Source organism: Mustela erminea, chromosome 2 (assembly GCF_009829155.1).
Source record: "Mustela erminea isolate mMusErm1 chromosome 2, mMusErm1.Pri, whole genome shotgun sequence".
Lineage (NCBI taxonomy): Eukaryota > Metazoa > Chordata > Mammalia > Carnivora > Mustelidae > Mustela > Mustela erminea.
Genome location: NC_045615.1, coordinates 110,860,564 through 110,883,642, shown reverse-complemented (window position 1 = coordinate 110,883,642; position 23,079 = coordinate 110,860,564). Strand labels below are relative to the sequence as shown.

Below are 23,079 nucleotides of genomic sequence, written 5' to 3'. Positions count from 1 at the left end.
TTATAGTAAATATTCACATTCTAAATCCTATACCAGATTTCAGTTTATCCACATATAAAGCTGACTCTTCTTCTTTTGAAAAGATAACCTTATGTTTCTTAAAACCTTTAACCTAAATACTACTCTTATGGTAGACGCGCTGGGTGACTCAGTCGGTTGGGCATCCAACTCTTGATTTCAGCTCAGGTCATGATCTCAGGATCGTGGGATTGAGCCCTTGCACGGCGCTCCATGATCAGTGGGGAGTCTGCTTGAGATTCTATCTACCCCTCCCTCTCCCTCCAGCCCTCCCCACTGCTCTCTCACTCTCTCTAAAATAAATCTTAAGAAAAAAAAAAAAAAAAACGCTATGGTAGCTCTCAAAAACATGTCTGTGCCCTAACATACTTTCTTCCTTTATCTTGAGAAATTGAAAGGTATGACTGACTACTACTTATTTAGCTAAATATGAGGAAACTTCATGCTCTACATATATAACTTCCTTGATACAGTTATGACTGTAGTCTTTCAGAATGTCTGTCTGAAATCTGTAGACCAGACACTTATCATATGTTAAGTATTCTGAAGAAATAAATGGGTATTAACAAAGGGAGAATCATGACAGAATTATAACCCAAGAACTAGTATGCAGGATAGAGTAATAGATCTTAGACGCTAAGCTTGCACTTAGTTGAATGAACCTGAATGCATCATTTTACTTCTTTGAGCCTCAGTGGTAGTTTTTGGAATTGAATGCAATATTGTCAGGTTTTTAGCGTTTTTACCTGGCATGTAGTAACTGCTCTAGAAATGATATTTTCAGACCTATCTTGTTCACACTAAAATTTATTTCCTGTGATTTGGCTGGCTTACATTAAAGTTTATTGTCTGTATAACAGAAATGAACTATCCCATATCTCTAGTAATAAGTAAAACAAGTGTGAATTATTACAGCTACATATATTAAAATTTTTTTGTTAGCATTATCAGTAATCATTTTTTAAAATATTTTTAAAAGATTTTATGTATTAGAGAGCTCACACATGAGCTGCAGAGAGGGGGAGAGAGAATCTTAAGCAGACTCGGTGCCAAGCACTGAGCCTGATGGGGTTTGGGCCTTGATCTCAAGACCCTGAGATCATGACCTAAGCCAAAATCAAGAGTTGGCCATGTAACTGTCTAAGCTACCCAGGCGCCCCAGTATTCATTAATTTAAATCACACAGTATAACTGTTTGAATTTCCATGACCTACAAAAGATTTTCATTTTTTATGCTTCCCAAATGTACATATTCTTTTTTTTAAAATTTATTTATTTGACAGACAGAAATCACAAGTAGGCAGAGAGGCAGGCAGAGAGTGGGGGGAGGCAGGCTCCCCGCTAAGCAGAGAGCCCTATGTGGGGCTCGATCCCAGGACCCTGAGATCATGACCTGAGCCGAAGGCAGAGGCTTTAACCCACTGAGCCACCCAGGCGCCCCACCAAATGTACATATTCTTGTAAACCTCCATTCACATGCTGGAGAGAGGTTCTACCTTAGGGTGAATGAAATTACAGAAGTACTGAAAACAGACTATGTCTAGATGATCATTTCAGGTGCCCCTTCCTTGTCCTCATTCACTCCTCAACTACCATCTGTCTAGGTGGCTAGTTTGATAGAAGAGGGCTTAGGGTGAGTACCTCTCTTACAGTTTTGTCCCCCATTCACCAAAAGACATGGTGTTAAATTAAACCTTTGCATTTGTCTATAGCTCCATATGGTTTTTAACTTCTGTTAAGTGGCTCTCATGAGATCATTTAGAAATACAGTGGTAAACAGGATGATATTTCATTTTTTTAAGAGAGAGAGAATCTCAAGCAGGCTCCACGCCTAGCACAGAATCCAACGCAGGGCTCAGTCTTATGACCCTGAGATCATGACCTGAGTCAAAAATCAAGAGTCAGATGCTTAACTCACTGAGTCCTCCAGACGCCCCTCAACTTCTTTTTTTTAAAGATGAGAAAATGAGAATGAAAGAAGCTACGTTTACTTGTCCGAGGTCATAAGGCTAATGAATGATATTCTCAGAACTAAGACCCAGGTATTTCTGTTCCTTTCCCCAGTTCTTTATAAACTGTCATTGAGATTTCAGTAGAATCCTTGGTATGGATATCTAAATCCACTTGATCTGATGGTTTAAATGTGCTGCTTCAACTTTCTAATCATATGTAAGGCAAAGAAGCCATGGAACAAAAGACTGATAAATTTGATTATCTAAAATTTAGAATGGATTCATGACAAAATCACCATAAGCAGATATAAAGACTAATGAACTAGGCCATGTAGGGAGGGGTGTGAGATTGTAAATCACATAGAACAGAGGACCAATCTTAACTACATATCAGTATGAAAATAAGTTGAACAGTCCTTATAAGAGAAACGCAAATTAAACAATGACATACCATTTTTTAACCTATCATTTTCCTCAAAGATCTTTAAGTTTTATTATACATCATTGGTAAGTAAATGAGGAAAGATAGACAGCTCATACACTGTTGGCAAGAGTGTAAAATGGTACATAGTCTGTGAAGGATATTTTGGTAATATCTATCAAAATTTTAAAAGCACCCTGTGACTCAGTTTATCTTACTCCTAGATATCAACCCTATAGATTACCAGCCCTATAGATAGTTAAATATATAGACACATACAAGAATATTCAACTTTCATTTTTAAAACATACAAAACAAAAAGTTTAAAAAGTACATCAAAAAAATTTGAAGGGGCACCTGGCTAGCTTTGTCAGTAGAGGATGGGACTCTTCATCTTGTGATCATGAGTTCGAGTCCCATACTGTGTGTAGAGATTAAATTTAAAAAAAAAAAGTATTGAGGCGTATTTATTAATCTTTCACTTGGTACAAATATGTATGATTGTACCACAAATTCCTGACATTAAACCTAACTAGTCAATTTTGAAACTTCTAAATATAAAGGATTATTTGTTAAATCCAGATTGCAAATTCTTTGAAAGCATGCACTGTGTACACTTCCTCATCTTTGTACCTCTGAGGTGCTTTCTAGTGGATACTCAATGTTAAATAATTTGGTACAGAAAATGGAATTGAAAAGTGCTTTGGTTATTACTAGATTACTAAGAGATCCAGATTCTTATATTAGTCCACATACATCTGGTTAGAACACTGTGAAAAAGAGAAGTTTATTTTTCTATTTTCCTATACTCTAGTTTCCTCATCTTAAAAAAGGGGTGGTTAGGTGGTGTCTGGAAAAGTCCCTTCTAGCTCTGTCATTCTAACGCTTCTGTTTCTAGCACTTGAAGATAGCTATATTCTTCTACTCTTAGTATTTCATAGATCAGTAGACCCAAACTTTGCATACCAACAACTTTTAAGTGTGTATTTATGAATTAAGTATATCAATCTGTGTATTGGTCCTAACATACAGTTCTTTTAAAACTGAAATTTTCTTCCCATGCATGTGTATAGTTCCGTGTACTCCTGGAGTTTGTGTACCCAAATTTGGAGAAAACTCTAGAAAAGCAACTTTAATTTTTTAAAGATCTTAAAAAGAACAATGTAGTTATTAAAGTATTATTCTGATGAATATACCTTTGTCAAACAGCAAAAATTGGGGTCTCTCAGTTTTTTTAGCAAAAATTGTTTTTATCACTATTTGTTGCTTCATGCCATCATCTTCTTTTGGCATTAATACTTGATAAGCTATCTTAATAAATATATTTGTATTCTTATAGCTTGCCTTAGAGTTTCTCAATTATACATGGAATATCATGGCAACATGATAGCCATTGATATATGCCATAATAGGTTAAATCTCTGGTTTATTGAATGGCACATGAGTCTGTTTTTGAGGTTGCAAGGAAAGATCAGGAAAATGCTACTGAGGTCTGGAGGTGGCTGCCACTTGTAACAAGTTACTTAAATACTACACAGCTATTTCCTCTTCACTAATAGAAAGAATCCTAGACCTGTGGTTGGAGATAGGTTAGGAATGATGTAGTCCAACCAAACTAATCAGTTAAGCATCAAATGAGCTACCATATAGCAAGCTATTAGTTTATAAACATAAGGATTCATATCTGAAAATGTGAATGGGCTCTCATAAATATTAAGATTCGGGACTACATGTCCATTACATGTGGACTAGCTACCCTTTGGATTCTCAAGTTTCTGTTCCTAAAGACTCCCATCAGAGAGCTAGTAGACAAGCATAAGGGGAAGAGGAAGGACCATATTTGGATTCATTGGTTGACTGTGTAACTTCAGACATATTTGTCCTTGAGTCTGAGACTCACTTTTATTATTTATCATGAGGATAAATTTACCAACTTTGCTTGGTTGTTAGGAAATTTAAGTGAGATAATACAAGTGAATGTGCCTAGAACATGGTAGACTTTCAAACAAAGCTTAATTCCTTCTTGTCTCAGAGTGGCTCTGATCCTGGTGCGTTAAAGGACAAATGAAAAGGTTTGAATCCTGCCAAGTTCAGTAGGTTAAATGTCATGAGTATACTAATTTTTTTTTAGTATACTAGTTTTTTTCCATCGCTATCTGGGTGATATCTTAAGTACCTGGCTATGTGTAATGTATTCAGTTCAGTAAGGAGGCTGGAGCTGAGAAACAGAATAAAACTCCTGTACTTTCTGGGTACTAAAATGCCCTATCTACTCTGGTTAGAGGTCCAAACAATAAAAATGACTGAATTTTCTTTTACAAGGTTGATAATTTCTTTGAAGTTAAAGTAAAACTAAAATGGATTTACACTTTTTTTCCAGCATGCTACAAATGAAAACTGATGAGAAACTGAATTTGTCCGATGGGAATACAGCAAGTTGCCCTTTGAGCCCCATTAAGATGTGCCTTAATCGTCCCATTGAATGGAATCTGAATTTGACAGCAGCATCTCTAGCGAGCTGTACAGTTCATAACCAAAATCTCAAAAGTGAAGAGAAATAGATTGCGGTTCTTCTTGCACTATCCTTATTTTGTACATCAATATTCTTTCTGCATTTATCATTTGATCTTGAAATATTTCTAGTCCTGTGATATCTTTATATCAATTCATTAGCATTAATCATTTTGATTATAATTCTTTGTATGTTTTTTCACGTTTTACACCAGACCATTGTGGAATTTTACAGTACAAATGGATTTTGATGTTTCTCTTTTTAATGGTATTTTGTGAATCTTTTATGCCCTAAGTTTAAATACGTAATTGTCCCTGGTTTTATTTCTGTACACAAAAAAGTTTTAATATATACTGCATTATGTGATTTAGAAGGCTAGTATTGTAAAGATTTGTGATGACCTGACCATGAACAGTTGTACAATAGGTGGATACCAACTACCTCGAAGTGAACTGGTAAAAGGCAAAGGTATCTCTTAGAAGTATATCTCTTTCAAAGTTATATATGTATAGGAAAATGGATCATAATTTATCATCAAGTAGCATGTTTTCATTCATAGAATTCGAGCTGATCAGTTCTTTCTCTGTACTTTTAAACCTATAAAATCTGTGGGCTGTAAGATCAGTGGCACAATTGCATGTTTACTCTTCAGCAAAGCTGTGCCTCTTGCAGACAAGAATACTATTTGGTGTAAGTTACCAGTTTTGAATGAGAAATGGTAAATGGATTTACATCTATTGATTTTATTGTATTTTAACCATTTAAGTGTAAAATGTTTTTGAAAATCAGGATAATATTCCTTACCTTTAACAATAATAGTGCAAAAGCATAGCTTCAGCAATGGCTACGTGATTGTGTCTAAAACTTGAATAGTAAGAATACTAAAGGTTTGGTGCTTAAATTTATTTTTCCCATGCCAGAGAAAAAAAGCTTTGGTATGGTGATCCATGGAAGTATATAAGAACATGGCTTCTTCCCTTTGGATAGCCTGACTGTGGGATAAATGGGATTTAGTCTATGGTGTTTCTAAACACTTTTCCTTATAGCACATTCTGTGTAAACTTTAAGTCCTATTTCTCCCTATCCCTCACCCCCGAAAATTATTTTTAAAGTGACAGGGATTTAACAAAATAAGACTTACGTAAGGAATTTGAAGCACAGGAAGACACAGAGCCAACAGAATGAAAAATAATCATCTGTTTTTTATTGTTTTATACCACCACCATATCTGCCTTTTCCTTTTGCTTAATAAGCATTCTTACTTTGTAACTTTCAGGCTCCTTTTATATTTCTGAGTTTTATAAAGCACATATATGTATGTAATATAGCAGTTTGGTTCTAAAAAGCACAATGATCTTAATTTAGCTCTATCTTAGAACACTATCTTAAATAAATGGCCTAAATCTTAAAAAGCACAATTATTATTAAAACAGATCCAATGTTAGGGCATTTCTATTCTGGATAATAAAGAGAAAAGGTAATCAGAGGGATAAGAAAACATGTTTTGCTGGGTGTTGCAGACGGAAAGAGGACTGAGTTCATACTCAGTTCCATAAGAGAGGCAAGTGCCAATTTGGGAAGAAAAATAAAATTGACAGTGAAGAAACAGTGCTCATAAACTAGTATGTAAAAGACTTCCTGTCATGTTTTTCCCACTAGAATTGTCTTTTATTATCCACAATATTTATTTTGTTATGCCAAAAATGTAGAAAGCAACTCCATAGTTAATATGTGTAAGTGGGGATGCCTGGCTGGCTCAGTCAGTAGAGAGCATGTGACTCTTGATTTGGGGCATATGTTCGAGCCCCATGTCGGGTGTAAAGATTACTTAAAAAAAAAAAAAATAAAAAAAAAAAAACATGTATATATGAACATCTAACCCAAGAAACACCATCAGAAACATAAGCAAACTAGGACTCTCATATGCAAATATTATAAGAAGAGAAATGATCCATTCGGATAGCATTACCAAAATGTTTTTAGTATAAGAATCACAAAATTATCAAAATAACTGTTCAACTTAGATGCTGGAAACTTTGGATTCACTGTAGCAGTCCTCCTCCCCAAAGGTAAGCTCTTTCCTAGCTAGTTTGTGGTACTTCATTTGCCCTTAAGATGTCCCTTTTTAAATGTTCTAAAGTGTTTTCATCTATGTTGGATGTGCCCCATCTAAATCATAAGCTTCTCAAATGCAAGCTACTAGCTAGTTACACTGAGAAGCTGTCCAGAACACCATGATACTAAGTGTGAGAGTTCATACGCATCACCTGAGAAGCCCAATTTCGAAGCCGGTTCCTAGGCCCTCCTTAGACCTAGCTGGTTACACCCAGGGGACCGCTGCAGGCTTCTGGGGAGCACTCGGACAGTCCTAATGTTTCAGTATAGGCCAAAGTAATGTGGAGTCATGTTGCACAAAATCCTACAAAACATCAGGCATTTTCTAATTTTGATACAAGCGTAACTTTATTAAAGCAGAGAACTGAACATAATTTTAAAGGACATGGTTAAAAGGACTTCACCTCCATCATCTCTTCTAACTTATATCTTCATTGAGAAACTGTGCAAGGTTAAGTTTACTTTTTTCTAGTGCTGCTGTTTTGGCTCGTCTTGGAAATCTCATCTTCATTTCTGATTCTGGCTCTGGAATTTCAGGATCACTAAATAGATGTTGAAAATACACCAATTTAAATACAAGCTTTAAAACAAGTTTATTTATCAATAAAACTCTGTTTCTGTCATTTTATTAGTGTGTAATTGATATCCTGACTTTACTAAGTTTAAAACTAAAACCAAAAAAAGACTAACTGGCTGTCTGGCCAGACAGATCATAAAAAACCTAGCTAATTGCTTTTTATTTCTATATGGAACCTGGTATTACAAGGAAAAACAAAATTTTGCGATGAAATGATTAAATAGGAACTGCCCAAAATAATTTTGGAGGACAACACAAAGTGAGGAAACATTTTAAGTTCTCTTAATTTAGGCAATAAATTCTTAAAACACTCTGTAAAAAGCAAGTTTCCTCAAAACATTTTAATCAAAACTTAAAGTTATATACTGAAAATACACACATTACGATTTTACCAATAGATAAACTCGGGCAACTATAAAGTTTCAGCTTACAACAGTGGCTTAATTGGTAGAATCTAAAAGTAAACACTATGCCACAAGTATATGCAATTTACCATAATAGATTAATCCTGCTTATAAATGTCAAAAACCCAAATCTAAATCCTCAGAGTTTGCTAATTCAAGATCGAAGGAGTCCTACACCCAATCTTAGAGTTAGAGGCATACATGGAAATATAAACTGAAAGAACATATTAAAGATGATCACCTAGGACTAAGGGCCGTCCCAGTAAGAAAAGCATACAAGCCATAGGAGGTCAAATACTCTTGAAAATGGAATTCTAGAAAATATATATATCCAAGACCTTGCTATTTGCAGTTATCACTGAGTATCTTGTTACATATTGAGATTCTCTCTTTCACAGTGGAAGCAAACTACAATTTCTTTTCTACTCCTAGACAAAAAAAAAACCAAAAAACAAAAAACATTTTCTAGATGTATATGGCATACCTTTCAGAGTCAACCTCCACAGTCTGACGCCTCCTGTTCATCCTAGCTGAAGCTGTCACTTTTCTCCGTCCTTCAAGACAGTATAAAATTCATTATCAAAATTTATTCTCAGTTGCTTAGTGTTTCTATTTTCTGGGCTACCCAAATCCTTCATTTTCCCTCTGCAACACATTTCTTCCTAGTTTCCAGCCATTTATTAATTTCTTTTGTAAACTTGGATAATAGGCAAAGGAAAATATGGAAATCAAATTATAGGGAGGCAAATTTTAGTTAAATATGTATGGGAGAAAGGAGAATATGAAAAACATGCTATGTAAAGAGTATTACTTCTATTATGGCCATAGCACATAACCTACAGAGAAACTAATCAAAATTAAGGGGAGAAAAGTAGGGTAAGCCCATCAGCAGGTCCGGGAGAGAGAGAACTTTAATGTAAGGTAATGGCTTCTTATAAAATATTCTATCGTATATATGGCCAATTCAAATGTGTTATAAAACATTTTTCAATATAAAAACTAGATCTAACAAAATGCTGAAGATTGCAAAAATTCTACTTGCTAGAGATTTCCAAAGTTAAGAAGACAAAGTTAGCAAACCATGATGCTCCTCATTTATGTATAAGAATCGGATCAAATTTTTCCATATGAACATTGGGTTGAAATTTATATATCCTATTTATTATTCATGTGAAACTTACTGTTTTTCTCCAAAACCTTACATAATTGCTTATAATGCAGCTAGCCCCAAGAAAACATCCAACAATATGGGATGGAACAATACCCAACAATAAGCATGTAAATAAGTGATTGGCTATAAAAATATTATGGCCAGATTCCATTCAGAAAAAAATTAAATCTGCATAGAAAAGGGCCTCAAAATTCTTTTTTAAGAATTAAAATAATGGTTGGCTCGTGGGTGGGATGATTTGCGTTCTTTATATTAGTTTGCTTGCATGTATTTTCTGATTCTTCTGTAATAAGCATGAACTGCTTTTGTAATAATAATAAAACAATAAAAAGTTGTTGAATTTCAGATTTTTTTCCAAGTGATCCCCTAATAGTCAACATTTACTTTATTCCAACAAATCCCTTATTGTTGGATACTCCTTGGGAAAGAAATGATGTTGAGAAATTATAAAATAAAATGGGAAAAAGGAAAACAGAAGCCCCGATAAGTACTACAGGGATAAGGTTTTCAAAAGTGCTTAATCATACAAAGGACAGAATACAATAACTGATAATATAAAATCATCATTGATCTTCTAATAAAAGAATCTTAATTTAATCCAAATAGTCCTTAGCAATATGATACATTGCATCATATCTCTTTCAATCAAAAGCACTTGGAGCAACACTGGTATTAGAATCTGAGACACAAAGCAAAACCTAATATCAGCTGAAAGAACTGAAAATAAAGGATACCTGACACATTTAAAATCTTTACAACAAGGAAACTTGTTGTAAATAGTGAATATTTCATTGGAAAACAGAACTGAAAAGTTTGATTATAAAGATTCATACACTACCTCTGCTGGTCTTTTGCTGAGTGGATTTTGATGCTCGGGTTGCTTTTACATCCCTGAGAGGAGTTTTATATGCTTCTTTACTTTTTTCTGTTAAAGGAAATAATACAGTTCTTCATTAAATATTTTAAATGGTCTTTCCAAGTCAATTTTTCATAAAACAGATATGACAAACCAGTACCATTAGCAGCTACTGAAAATGATCATAAATCAGCATTTCAAAAAATGTGAATATTGGAAAGCAAAGGAAACCTAAGACAGTATGCATGGTGAAAAACATACACATTAAAAAAATTTTTTAAAAAAGCTATGAAAGTAGAATAAACACTTATCAGTAATATACTTCCTAATGGAATTAATAAGAAACATTTTTCCTTCATTTCTGAAATCCAACCACATGTTAGAGGAGAAAAAAAGTGGCTCTAGGGATGAAAAGGACAGAACCTTACAAATACTCAGGTTAATATGTTATTACCATCTTCAATTTGAAAAGCAGTCATAGCCATGTTGGCATCCTGTGCCTCTATCACTTGGTCATCACATTCTTTATTTCCTTTTTCTAACTGAATCTTGATTTTCTCCAGAGCTCTCAGACACGTCCTATCTTTTACTTGCTATAACAAAAAACATAATTAATGGTTTTTAATTAATTTAATTTAATCCTAAACTTTTTTCAAAAAAGCTGCATATGGATATCAAGATGTTTAAAAACATTTTAAAAATCCTATTGAATTTACGAAGAAAATATTTACTTCAAATGAGCAGACAAAATTTGCCAACAAATGTATAATTTACTACAACCACATAATGTATTTAATACAGCCACATAAATTCTACTTTAATAAAAAATTTGTACACAATAATTTACACACAGAGTAATTAGAAACTACTTTACCTCCAGAATTTCATTCAATAAAACCAAAAGATCTTGAGCAAGGTTGCTACTGAGTTCTAAAGAACCCAAGGCTTTCGTATAGACCCGAATTTCTGGTGAACATGGACATGTTAAGATCTCATTGCAAATTTTTATAGCCAGATTGTCATGAACTGATAAGGCCTAGAAAATCAAGAGAAAAAAGTTTTATAAACTGGAAATGGTATTACAATATAGTTCCTACACATCTAACAAATATTTCCAACTAATTATCTTGCAATAATCCCAAATGCAAAATGTCTAAAACCAAATTTAACATATTCCTCCCAAACTGAACTCTCCCTCTTCTTATAGAGGATGCTCTGGTACAGAGTCCAGAACCACCCCCTTCATGAATGAAGCATTCATCCACCAGCTACTTTGAGATCTGGAGGCTAAAGGTTCTCAGGTGCAGAACTGATCCAGGCTGAAGACTGGGGGGCCTGCCACTTTAGTCCACGTTCGATGCCTGGAAGATACGCAGGTACAACAGGCCAGCCTTGTCTCCATCTGGACAACTTAAAGGACTATCCCAGTTCTGGAACTTCCTGTGGCATGAGCTGGGGGTTTAAAACTGCATGACAGCTCAAGTTCTTCCTCTGTTCCAGCCTACTTCCCTCACTCCTCCAGGATGACAATCAGGAGAAAACTGCAATTAAAAGATGTCAACAGCTCCTTTGAAGTCTTCTGTAACCCATACTCAGGACCTTGGTTGGACTCCATCTTCCTGCCTCCCTAAGTTCCTTCTTCATGTCTTTAACACCCATATTTTTCTTTTCCACATCACCATCTCCTATTCTTTTCTTTCTACTTTCTATTGCTCTTATCCTTTTTCTACAAGTTTTTCTCTTAATTATATAGGTTTCCAACTGCCCTCTTAATATTCACTCTCTATTCTTCTCACCAGTTCACCTCATACAGAGATACTGGCCACCAAACTGAGCTTCTTCATAGAGAACTTTCATCCCATTAAGCCTTTCAGTATATACCCTATTACAGCAAATACAGCCAACTCCAAATTCCCTACCTTAATGTTCTGCCCTCAACAGGGCCATTCTGGCTCTTTACCTCTTTAGGTAAAGAGCCAGAATGGCTTCTTCCATAGTCCCCTGTATGACTTGGATAGCCAGCTACTTTTTTTAATCACTTTTACCTAAAGTCTTCTTCTCTACCCAAACCACTGTACAAATCCCAACAAGACCAAACTGAATTTTACCAGTAATGCTATACTCATCGCCCCTGCTACATGAACCCTGCCTTCTTAAGTCCTGAAGCACTTAGTAGCTATCACCTATCCTTACTATATTTTGCCTTAATATCCTTTGTAATCTTCTCTCCAACAACATATAACTTAACGACAAACCAAATTAATAATATTAAATAAAATTAAAAAGCTATCCTTTCAACTTAATTAGCTGGCATCTGAAATCACATTAATTTTCAATATGGTTACAAATAATATTAAAGGATCCAAAATTCAGTTTAAGTTTAATTTATGAGACAGTTTGCAGTTAACTTATCTTCTTTGAATTAAAAACAAAGATGAGCTTGAGGTGACCTTCATTCTTTTTTTTTTTTCTTTTTTTTTTTTTTAATTTTTTCAGTGTTCCAAGATTCATTGTTTATGTACCACACCCAGTGCTCCATGCAATACCTGCCCTCCTTAATACCTTCATTCTTTGAATTCTCCTTCCTTATCTCAGAAACATAGCAGATAAGCCAACCATTGAAGACTCAATGAGTCCTAGATAAACATAGGACATTTTTCAGAATGTTTAATAGCCAGCTCTAGGTTGGGAAGGGGTAGTAAGAGAGATGAGTTTTTGGCAAGTTCTGAATTTCAATAGCAAACTGCTTTTGTCTTTTTATGATCGATTATCACCATATTTTCCAAAAGATCTTTTACTTCCTTGTGGTATGTGCCACCATAAAGACCAGAAATCTCAAGATCAAACCATGGCCTCTCTTTCTAAGAACCTATGAAAAGGATTGTTTTATCAAAAACAGTGACTTGTATGATAGTCATCATCCTTATCATCCATGGGCTAATATACTCACCCACCTGATAATCTTGTGAATTCTTGGCCTGAGGATTTAATCCACTTGGTCTTGTCAAATCTACAAGTAACTCAGCAACATTAGTGATATCTACTTCAGCTAAAGGAGAAGATGCAGGAGCACTGGCCAATGTTTGCAGAGTTGGAAGAAAGGCTTCTTCAAAACATTCCTGATTAGTCCTATCGAAAAACAATTTGAAAAGTACGTGAGCAAAGAAAAGGCATATGATTCTCAAAAAAAAAAAGGTATAAAATTCACCCCATCAAGATACAGTATATTTTCATCTAAGAAAGAGACAAATAATTCAGGTAAATAAAATCTAGGTAAGTTCTCATTTTCATTACTAACCACTGAAAAACAAGGAAGAGAGACAAAATTATATTTATAGATATGACTCATGGGGAACCTGGATTTAACTTCAAGTCAGATCCTGATTTATCAATATAATTAAATACCTGCTCGCATAAGCAAACATGGGGAAGAACACGCCTAGGCAATGTCGAAGTCGAACATCCTCTTCAGTCACAGGATTGTACCATAACAAGACAAGACGAGAAAGAATCCTGCTGCTGACCAAGAGCCCTGAGAACATCAGTTTGGCTAGACCTTCTGCAGCTCCTGTCCTGAGTTCAGACACCTAAGAAAAATGAGTTTCATTAAAAGAATTTCTTTAATTTGTATTTCGTTTTTAAGCCTTACAATGCAGCCGGTCCTACAATATTTTTCTATGAACTATCAAAAAATCACGCATACTATGAATTTCTTAAAGATGCATAAAAAGATTTTAGGGTAAGGCTATATGACAAATTACTAGTCTAGCTAAGAAAACCTCAATTTCCTCCAAATTTTTTAGAAGAACCAAAAGGCCTTTTAAATATTGTGAAACCAGAAGTCAAAACAGTAAAGTATTACATGCTGCTCATGAGATAAGATAGAAAACACTCAGTAACATCCCTGCCATCAGAGGAAGGTGACCTATAAATGGAACCTCCAGAGGGAGTAACAATGTGTTATGAATAAAGGGGAAATGGGAATAGAAAGTGTACATGTGGAAAAAGGAATTCCTAGAGAGACCAACCAAAGCAAACCTTAGAGAAGAAAATAGAAAAGATACAGTGATATTCAAATGGAGGTACAGACATAAAAGACAGGTAACTAAAATTAGTTACTGATACTGAATTATTAAAGTCAAGCCTCTGACACTTCCTAGCTACATGATCCTGTGCATATTAACTCTGTACCCCACTTAAAAAAAAAAGATTGATATACTTATTTTAAAGAGGGAGCACAAGTGAGGGCAGTAAGGGACACTGGAAGAGAATCTCAAGCAGACTCCCTGCTAAGTGTAGTGCCCTCATTTGGGGCTGGATCCCATGACCCTAGATCATGACCTGAGCGAAAAAGCAAGAGCCGGACGCTCAACTGAGCCCCCGAGGTGCCCCATGTACCCCACTTTTTTCATATTAAAATAGAAAGAATAATAAAATTACAGTTACAAAGAAAAAGAAATACTACGAATAAAACTCTTAGAAGTGCTATCCACATAGGGGTGCCTGGGTGGCTCAGTCAGGTAAGCGTCTGACTCTTGGTTTCAGCTCAAGTTATGATATCTCAGGCTCTTGAGATCCAAACCTGGGTCAGGTTCAGAGCTCAGTGGGGAGTCTGTACCTCTCCCTCTGCTCCTCTCCCACTCTTTCACTCTCTCTCAAATAAATTTTTTTAAAAGTGCTATCCACATAGTAAATCTTCAACAGATACTAGTTATTATTTATTATTACTGATGAACAGTAAATATCCTCAGTGATCACACTAGAGAGCCTCAAAACCAGGCAAAAAAATTGAGCTATAGTGAGGCAGGATGTGGAACCACGTAAGGTTTTGAAATGGTGGAAAAATAAAGACTTAAATGAGATTTTAGGGAAGTTATCTTTGCAGATTATAATCTACGAGTATAAATCAAGTCTAAACTAGAGAGACACAAGTAATAACAATGGATTGAGCAAATACAAAAACTATTACAAAAGTTTTCCCAAAACTCAAAAATAAAGATTTAGAGACCAATAAGATAAGTAAGTGCTAGGGCACTAGCACGTGCTTTCAACACACTAACTCATTTAGGGGTCACAATAACCAGGAGGACAGAAACTTTGTTCCACTCAGCACTTGTACCCTCAAGAACATATAGTGACTGGCACATAATTTGCTCTCCAATATTTGTTGACTTAATTGAAGAAGCATCCAGTGAATAGGCCTCATAACCCCCGTTTGGCAGATGAGGAAAAAAGCCAGAGACAGTAAACACCTTATTGAAGATTAACACAAATGTGACCAGAACACAAATGTACAAGTCTACAACTCCAAAGGCTACAAGCTCCCCATCTTTTTAAAATGTTTAACTGTGACATACTTTCCTGATAGCAATAGAGCAATAGTGCTCTGAAGTTGAATGTCAGAAATTTGAAACGAAACAAACTGCAAGTCTTTAAAACATGTAAAAAAAAAAAAAAAAAAAAAAAAACTCTTATTATGGCCCAGAGGGCAGTGAAGTAAGTCAGATTTTGTTTAGTGGTGATGACAAAAAAAAGTCAAAATCATAGAATGTAGTATTGCCAGAAAGAGATTATGGTACCAGTACTATTAAAACAAAAAACAAAACCCCTCATTCCTTTGTCACACACTTTTACTGTTCAGTCATTTCCTACCAGTGCAATGTCAGCAAACCCAAAGCACTAGGTAATTCCCATTAGGAAATTAGTATATCAATGAAATATTAACTCAAAATTTAAAACCAACATCTGCCTTTTGACTGGTAAGTTTAATTTACTAATCTCCGAATATGTGCTAGAGGAACAGGATCTTTAGAAGCCTTCTCCAAGAACAGAGCTGGCAGGTGGGAACCAGCCCAGGATGAACACTTTCCACCTACCTTGCTAATAGCACCCCCCACTCCTGAATTCTCCAGACCTACCCCTTCCAACCCCTTCCACTGCTGAATTCTCCAGACCTACCCCTTCCTACCCCTACCCACTCCTGAATTCTCCAGACCTACCCCTTCCAACTCCTGAATTCTCCAGACCTACCCCTTCCAACTCCTGAATTCTCCAGACCTACCCCTTCTCCAGTCCTGTGAAGGCAGGACACAACAGGAACTCTTCTTCATACAGCCACTCTTTCAAGAGCGGAAGACAAAGCTGACTTTCCTAACACATAGAAATAGACACAGAGTTAAAGAAAATAAGACAGAGGAGTATATCCTAAATAAAAGAACAATAAAAAAAGCTGAAGAAAGAGAGCTAAATGAAAAAGAGATAAGTAATATGCCTGACAGATCATTTAAAGTAATGGTCACTAGAGAAGGGCCATAAATACCCCAGTGTTCATAGCAGCAATGACCAGTCACCAAACTGTGGAAAGAGCCAAGATGCCCTTCAACAGATGAATGGATAAAGAAGATATGGTCCATATATACAATGGAGTATTATGCCTCCATCAGAAAGAATGAATACCTAACTTTTGTATCAACATGGATGGGACTGGAGGAGATGATGCTGAGTGAAATAAGTCAAGCAGAGAGAGACAACTATCATATGGTGCATATGTGGTACATAAGGAATAACATGGAGGACACTGGGCGAAGGAAAGGAGAAGTGAGTTGGGGGAAATTAGATGGGGAGACGAACCATGAGAGACTGTGGACTCTGAGAAACAGGCTTTTGGAGGGGAGTGGGGTGGGGGTTTGGGAGAGCCTGGTGGTGGGTATTAAGGAGGGCACGTATTACATGAAGCACTGGGTGTGGTGCATAAACAATGAATCTTGGAACACTAAAAAAATAAAATTTAAAAATAAACAATTTAAAAAAATAAAGTAATAGTGCCTAAGATACTGGACTTGAGAAAAGAATGGAGGATCTCAGTGAGACCGACAACCAAGGGATAGAAAAAATAAAGAACAAATCAGAAATGAAGAATTCAGTAACTGAAATTAAAAACACACTAGAGGGACTAAACAGTAGATTGGAGGAAGTAGAACAGAGCAGTAATCTGGAAGACAGAGTAATAGCAATCAAGCTGAACAAAAGAAAAAAATAATAAAAAATGAGAATAGATTAAGGGAACTCAGCAACACCATCAAACACAGTAACACAGGGATCCCAGAAAGAGAAGAGATAGTAGAGAGGAAATAAAATTCATTTGAAGAAATAAGGGGTGAAAACTGTTTGAAACTGGGGAAGGAAACAGAAACACAGACCAAGGAGGCACAGAAAGCCCCCTACAAAATCATCCCAAGAAGGTCCACACCAAAACACATAGTAATTAAATTGACAAAAAGTAGTGGGGCGCCTGGGTGGCTGAGTTGGTTGAGTGGCCAACTCTTGGTTTTCAGCTCAACTCATGATCTCAGGGTCACGGAATCAAGCCCTGCATTGGTCTCCACACACAGCATGGAGTCTGCTTGAGATTCTCTGCCTCTCCCTCTGCCCCTCCCCTCACTCACATGCTCTCTAAAATAAATTAAGTCTTTTAAAAATAGGCAAAAAGTGGTGATAAAGAGAGAATTTGAAAAGCAGAAAGAGAAGACCGTTACATACAAGGGAAACCCCATAAGAATATCAGCTGACTGTTCAGCAGAAATTTTGCAGCTAAGAAAGAAGTGACATGATATATTCAAACTGCTAAAAGAAAAAACCTGCAACCAAGAATACTCATTCAGCAAGACTATCATTCAGGGGGCACCAGAGTGGCTCAGTTGTTAAGCCTCTGCCTTCAGCTTGGGTCATGATCCCAGGGTCCTGAGATCAAGCCCTGTATTGGACTCCGTTCTCAGCGGGAAGCCTGCTTCTCCCTCTCCTGCTCCCTTTGCTTGTGTTCCCTCTCTGTCAAATAAATAAATAAAATCTTAAAAAACAAAAAACAACTATCATTCAGGATCAGAGAGATAAAGAGATTTTCAGACAAACAGAACTTAAAGGAATTCATCACCATAAATCCAACTTATGAGAAATACTACAGGGGATTAGTGGAAAAGAAACACCATAACCAGGAGTAAGAAAACTAGGAAGCACAAAAAGAGTAAAATTAAGAATACCTATGAAAATCAGTCAAGGAATTCACAAAAGGAAAAGAAATGAAGTATAATATCTTATATCTAAAATGTGGGGGAAGAGAAGTAGAAATTTAGTACTTTTAAAATGGTTCAAACTTAAGCAACCATCAACTTAATATAAACTGCTATATCCATGTTTTATGTAAACCTGATGGTAACCCAAATAAAAAATCGGTAATAGGTATGCAAAAAGTAGAGAGGAATCCATGTATTTCACTAAATAAAGCCAACAAACTGTGAATGAAGAGACCAAGAAAGAAACGGAAAAGTAAAAACACAAAACAAGTAACAGAAAAGCAGTAAGTACCTACCTATCAATAATTACTTTGAATATAAATGGGACTAAATGCTCCAATCAAAAGATACAGAGTGACAGAATGGATTTTTTTAAAAGTGCTGCTTAAAAGACTCTTTTCAGACCTAAAGACACATGCAAATTGAAATGGTGGTATAGAAAAACATTTATCTGCATATGGAAGTGAAAAGAAACTTGGGGCAGAAACAATTATATCGGAAAAAACAGACTTTAAAACAAAGTCTGTAACTACAAAGGACAGCATATAATCAAAAGGGAACAATGCAACAAGAAGATATAACAACTGTAAATATTTATTCCCCCAAATGACAATACCCAAATACATTAAGCAGGTAACAACAACAACAACAAAAAAGTAAATAATCGATAGCAATATAATTATAGTAGGGGACTTCAACATCCCACTTACAGAAATGGATATATCATCCAAACAGAAAATAAAGAAGGAAACAATGACTTTCAATGACACATTAAACAAGACGGATCTAATAGATATATTCAAAACATTCCACCCCAAAAGGGCAGAATATACATTGTTTTTAAGTGCACACGAACATTCTCAAGAATAGATCCCATGTTAGCCAACAAAACAAATCTCAACAAAAGGACTGAAATCACACCATGCATCTTTTCCAACCACAACGCAATGGAACTATATACCACAAGAAAAGACCTGGAAAGAACACGAACAAATGGAGGTTAAATAATATGCTACTAAACAATTAAGGAAGCAACCAAGAAATTAAACAAAAAGTAAAACCGAGACACATGAAAATGAATAAAATCTTCAGGATGCAGCAAAAGCTCTACTAAGAGGGAAGTTTATCACAACACAGGCCTATCTCAAGAAGGCAGAAAAATCTCAAATAAACAACCTAAACTTACACATAAAGGATCTAGAAAAGGAAGAATAAACAAAACCCTAAACCAAAAGAAGGGAGAAAATAACAAAAATTAGAGGAAAAATAAATGAAATAAAAACTAATAGAACACATAAATGAAGCCAGGAGCTTGTTCTTGAAATGATCAATAAAACTGACAAACTTTAGCAAGATTCATCAAAAAGGAAGGGCAGGGGGAGAAAAAGAAAAAGAAAAGGACTCCTAATCAGAAATAAAAGAAGAAAAATAACAACCAAAATCACAGAAATATGGAAGACTAAAGCAAATATTATGAAACATTATATGCCAACAAATTAGAAAACCAAGAAGAAATGGATAAATTCCTAGAAATATGTAACCTCCCAAAATTGAATCAGGAATAAATAGAAAATTTGAATGGTTCAATTACCAAGCAATGAAATGAGTCAATAATTTAAAAAAAAATTCTCAACAAACAAAAGTTCAGGGCCACTTGCCACTAGGCTTCACAGGTGAATTTTATCAAACATTTAAAGAAAAGTTATTACCTATTTTTCTCAAACTAATCAAAAAAAAAAAAAAAAAAAGGAAAGGAAAGCTTCCAAATTCATTCTATGAGGTTAGCATCACTCTGATACCAAACCACATAAAGACACTACACACCAATATATCTAATGAACATAGAGGCAAAAGTCCTCTAACAAAATATTAGCAAATGGAAACAGTACATTTTTTTTTTAAATTTTCAAAAATTAAAAAAAAAAAATCATTCACCATGATCAAGTGGGATTTATTTCTGGGTTGCAAGGGTGGTTCAATATCTGCAAATCAATGTGATATATCACATCAGTAAGACAAAGGATAAAAACCATATGATCATTTCAGTAGATGTAGAAAGTGTACAACAAGTACAACAACCATTTATAATAAAAACCCTCAACAAAGTAGGTTTAGAGGGAACACACCTCAACATACTAAAGGCCGTATATGAAAAACCCACAGCTAACATCGTAGTCAATGGTAAAAAAAAAAAAACCACTGGGAGCTGTTCCCTTAAGAACAGAAACAAGACAAAAATATCCACTCTCATTACTCTTACTCAACTTTTTTTCTGGAAATTCTAGCCACAGCAGACGACAAAAAGAAATAAAAGGTATCTAAATCAGTAAGGGAGAAGTAAAATTCACTATTTACAGATGACATGATACCCTATAGAGAAAACCCTAAAGACCACCAAAACACTACTAGCACTGATAAATGAATTCAGGAAGTTCGCATACAAAATCAATATACAGATATCGTTTGCCTTCCTATACACAAAAAATGAAGTAACAAAAAGAGAAATTGAGAGAACAATCCCATTTACATTTGTACCAAAAAGAATAAAATACCTAGAAATGAACTCAACCAAGGTGAAAAACCCATACTCTGGAAACTATCAAACACTGATAAAAGCAACTGAAGGTGACACAAACAAATGGAAAGACAGTCCATGTTCACTGATTGGGAGAACAAATATTGTTAAAATGTCCATACTATCCAAAGCAATCTACGCATTTAATACAATCCCTATAAATATACCAAGAACATTTTCACAAAACTACAATAACCCTTAAAATTTGTACGGAACCACGAAAGACCCAAATAGCCAAAGTACTCTTGAAAAAGAAAAAAAGTGGATGTTTCACAATTCTAGATTTCAAGATACACTACAAAGCTGTAGTAATTAAAACAGTAAGGTACTGGCACAATAAACAGACATAAAAATCAAAAGAATAGAATAGAGAGCCCAGAAATAAACACACAATTATATGGTCAATTAATCTACAAGAAAGGAGGCAAAAATATACAAACGGGAAAAACAATAACATAAATGATGTTGGGAAAACTGAACAGCTACATGCAAAACAATGAAACTGGACCATTTTCTTACACCATACACAAAAATAAACTCAAAACGCTTTAAAAACCTAAATGTGAGACCTGAAACCATAAATATCCTAGAAGAGAACAGAGGCAATAATTTCTTTGACATCAACAGTAGCAACACTTTCCTAGATAAGTCTCCTGAGGCAAGGGAAACAAAAACAAAAATAAACAAACTACTGGTATTAATAAAAACAAAAAGCTACTGCAAGCAAAGGAAATAGTCAACAAAACCAAAAAACAACCTACTGAATGGAAGAAGATATGAGCAAATGACACATCTGATAAAGGATTAGTAGCCAAAATATATAACTCATACAACTCAACACCAAAAAATAATCCAATTAAAAAATGGATAGAAGATATGAACAGACATTTCTCTAAAGAAGACATACAGATGGCCAATAGACACATGAAAAGATGCTCAGTATCACTTATCATCAGGGAAATGCAAATCAATACCCTAATGATATCATCTCGTACCTGTAAGAACGGCTAAAATCAAAAACACAAGAGACAACAAGTTTGGCAAGAGTGTGGAGGAAAGGAACCCTCATGTGTTGTTGGTGGTAATGCAAACTGGTGCAGTCACTTTGGAAAACAGTGTGGAGATGCCTCAAAAATGTAAAAATAGAATTATCATATGATCCAGTAATTCCACTACTGGATATTTACCCAAAGAATATAAAATCATCAATTCCGAAAAAATATATACAGGTTTACTGTAGTACTGTTAACAATAGTTAAAATATGAAAACAATCTAAGTGTCCATCAATAGATGAATGAATAAAGATGATGTATATATATATATATATATACACTCTTTATATGATATATATAATGGAATATTACTCAGCGAATAAAAGAGAGAGAATGTGAAATCTTGCCATTTGCAACAACATGAATGGATCTGCAGGATATAATGCTAAATAAAATCAGTCAGTCAGTGTGGTGCCTCGGTGGCTCAGTGGGTTAAGTATTCAACTCTTTTTTTTTTTTTTTAAGATTTTATTTATTTATTTGACAATGAGAGACACAGCTAGGAAGCACAAGCAGGGGTAGTGGGAGAAAGAGAAGCAGGCTTCCTGCAGAACAGGAAGCCCAATGAGGGCCTCAATCCCAGGACCCTGGGATCATGACCTGAGCTGAAGGCAGACACTTATCAACTGAGCCACCCAGCCACGCCAAGTGTCCGACTCCTGATCTTGGTTCAGGTCTTAATCTCACGGTCGTGAGTTCAAGCGCCACATTAAAAAAAGAAAGAAAGAAAAAAGAAATAGGTGAATCAGAGAAAGACAATCCCCATATGTTTCATTCATATGTGAAATTTAAGAAACAAAACAAAGAAAAAATATACAAACCAAAAAACAGACCTTAAATATAGAGAACTCGTGGTTACCAAAGGAAAGAGGGAAGAGGTGGGGATGGGTGAAATAGATGAAAGGGATTAAAAGTACACTTATCATAATAAGCACTGAGTAATTCACAGAACTGTTGAATCACCAAATTGTACACCTGAAACTAATATAACAGTGTACACTAAATACATTGGAATTTTTTTTTAAAGCTCTCAATAACATAACTTTATGCTTTAAGGAACTAAAAAAAGAACAAACTAAACCTAAAGAAGGAAGGAGAAAGACAATACTAGAGATTAGAGAAGAGAACCAAAACAGAGAGAAAAAACAAGAAAAATCAATGAAACCAAAAACTGGTTCTTTGAAAATATGAACACAATTGACAAACCTTAATTAGAATGACAAAGATAAAAGAAAAGATGCAAATAACTGAAATCAGAACTGAAAGCAAGAATGTTACATTTGACCTTACAGTAATAAAAAGAACTGTAAGAAAATACTAAATTCCAACCAACAAAAAATTAAGTAACTTAGATAA

General features: G+C 35.1%; 2 protein-coding genes across 12 annotated transcripts in view; one reads left to right on the top strand and one right to left on the bottom strand.

Annotated features, from left to right (window-relative positions):
• The window catches only part of LCORL (ligand dependent nuclear receptor corepressor like), a 161,288-nt gene extending 152,574 nt beyond the window's left edge, over nt 1-8,714 (top strand). For 6 of the 11 annotated variants that reach the window (XM_032333945.1, XM_032333940.1, XM_032333951.1 and 3 more), the window contains one exon: nt 4,772-4,857. Coding sequence is in view for 4 of the 11 variants with exons in the window: in XM_032333949.1 (XP_032189840.1) it covers nt 4,772-4,952 (181 nt within the window). In the remaining 7 variants the exon portion in view is untranslated. Of the gene's footprint in view, nt 1-4,771 lie in introns of all 11 variants that reach the window. The other 5 variants (XM_032333949.1, XM_032333950.1, XM_032333955.1 and 2 more) reach the window with 4 other exon arrangements.
• Nucleotides 7,416-23,079, bottom strand: part of NCAPG (non-SMC condensin I complex subunit G) — a 50,834-nt gene continuing 35,170 nt past the window's right edge. Inside the window, exons 15-21 of the mRNA XM_032333961.1 lie at nt 13,432-13,613; nt 12,981-13,155; nt 10,901-11,062; nt 10,481-10,619; nt 10,009-10,095; nt 8,484-8,553; nt 7,416-7,560 (exon numbers count right to left, since the gene is read on the bottom strand). Coding sequence (XP_032189852.1) covers nt 7,437-7,560; nt 8,484-8,553; nt 10,009-10,095; nt 10,481-10,619; nt 10,901-11,062; nt 12,981-13,155; nt 13,432-13,613 — 939 coding nt within the window. The 3' untranslated portion in view covers nt 7,416-7,436. The remainder of the gene's footprint in view (nt 7,561-8,483; nt 8,554-10,008; nt 10,096-10,480; nt 10,620-10,900; nt 11,063-12,980; nt 13,156-13,431; nt 13,614-23,079) is intronic.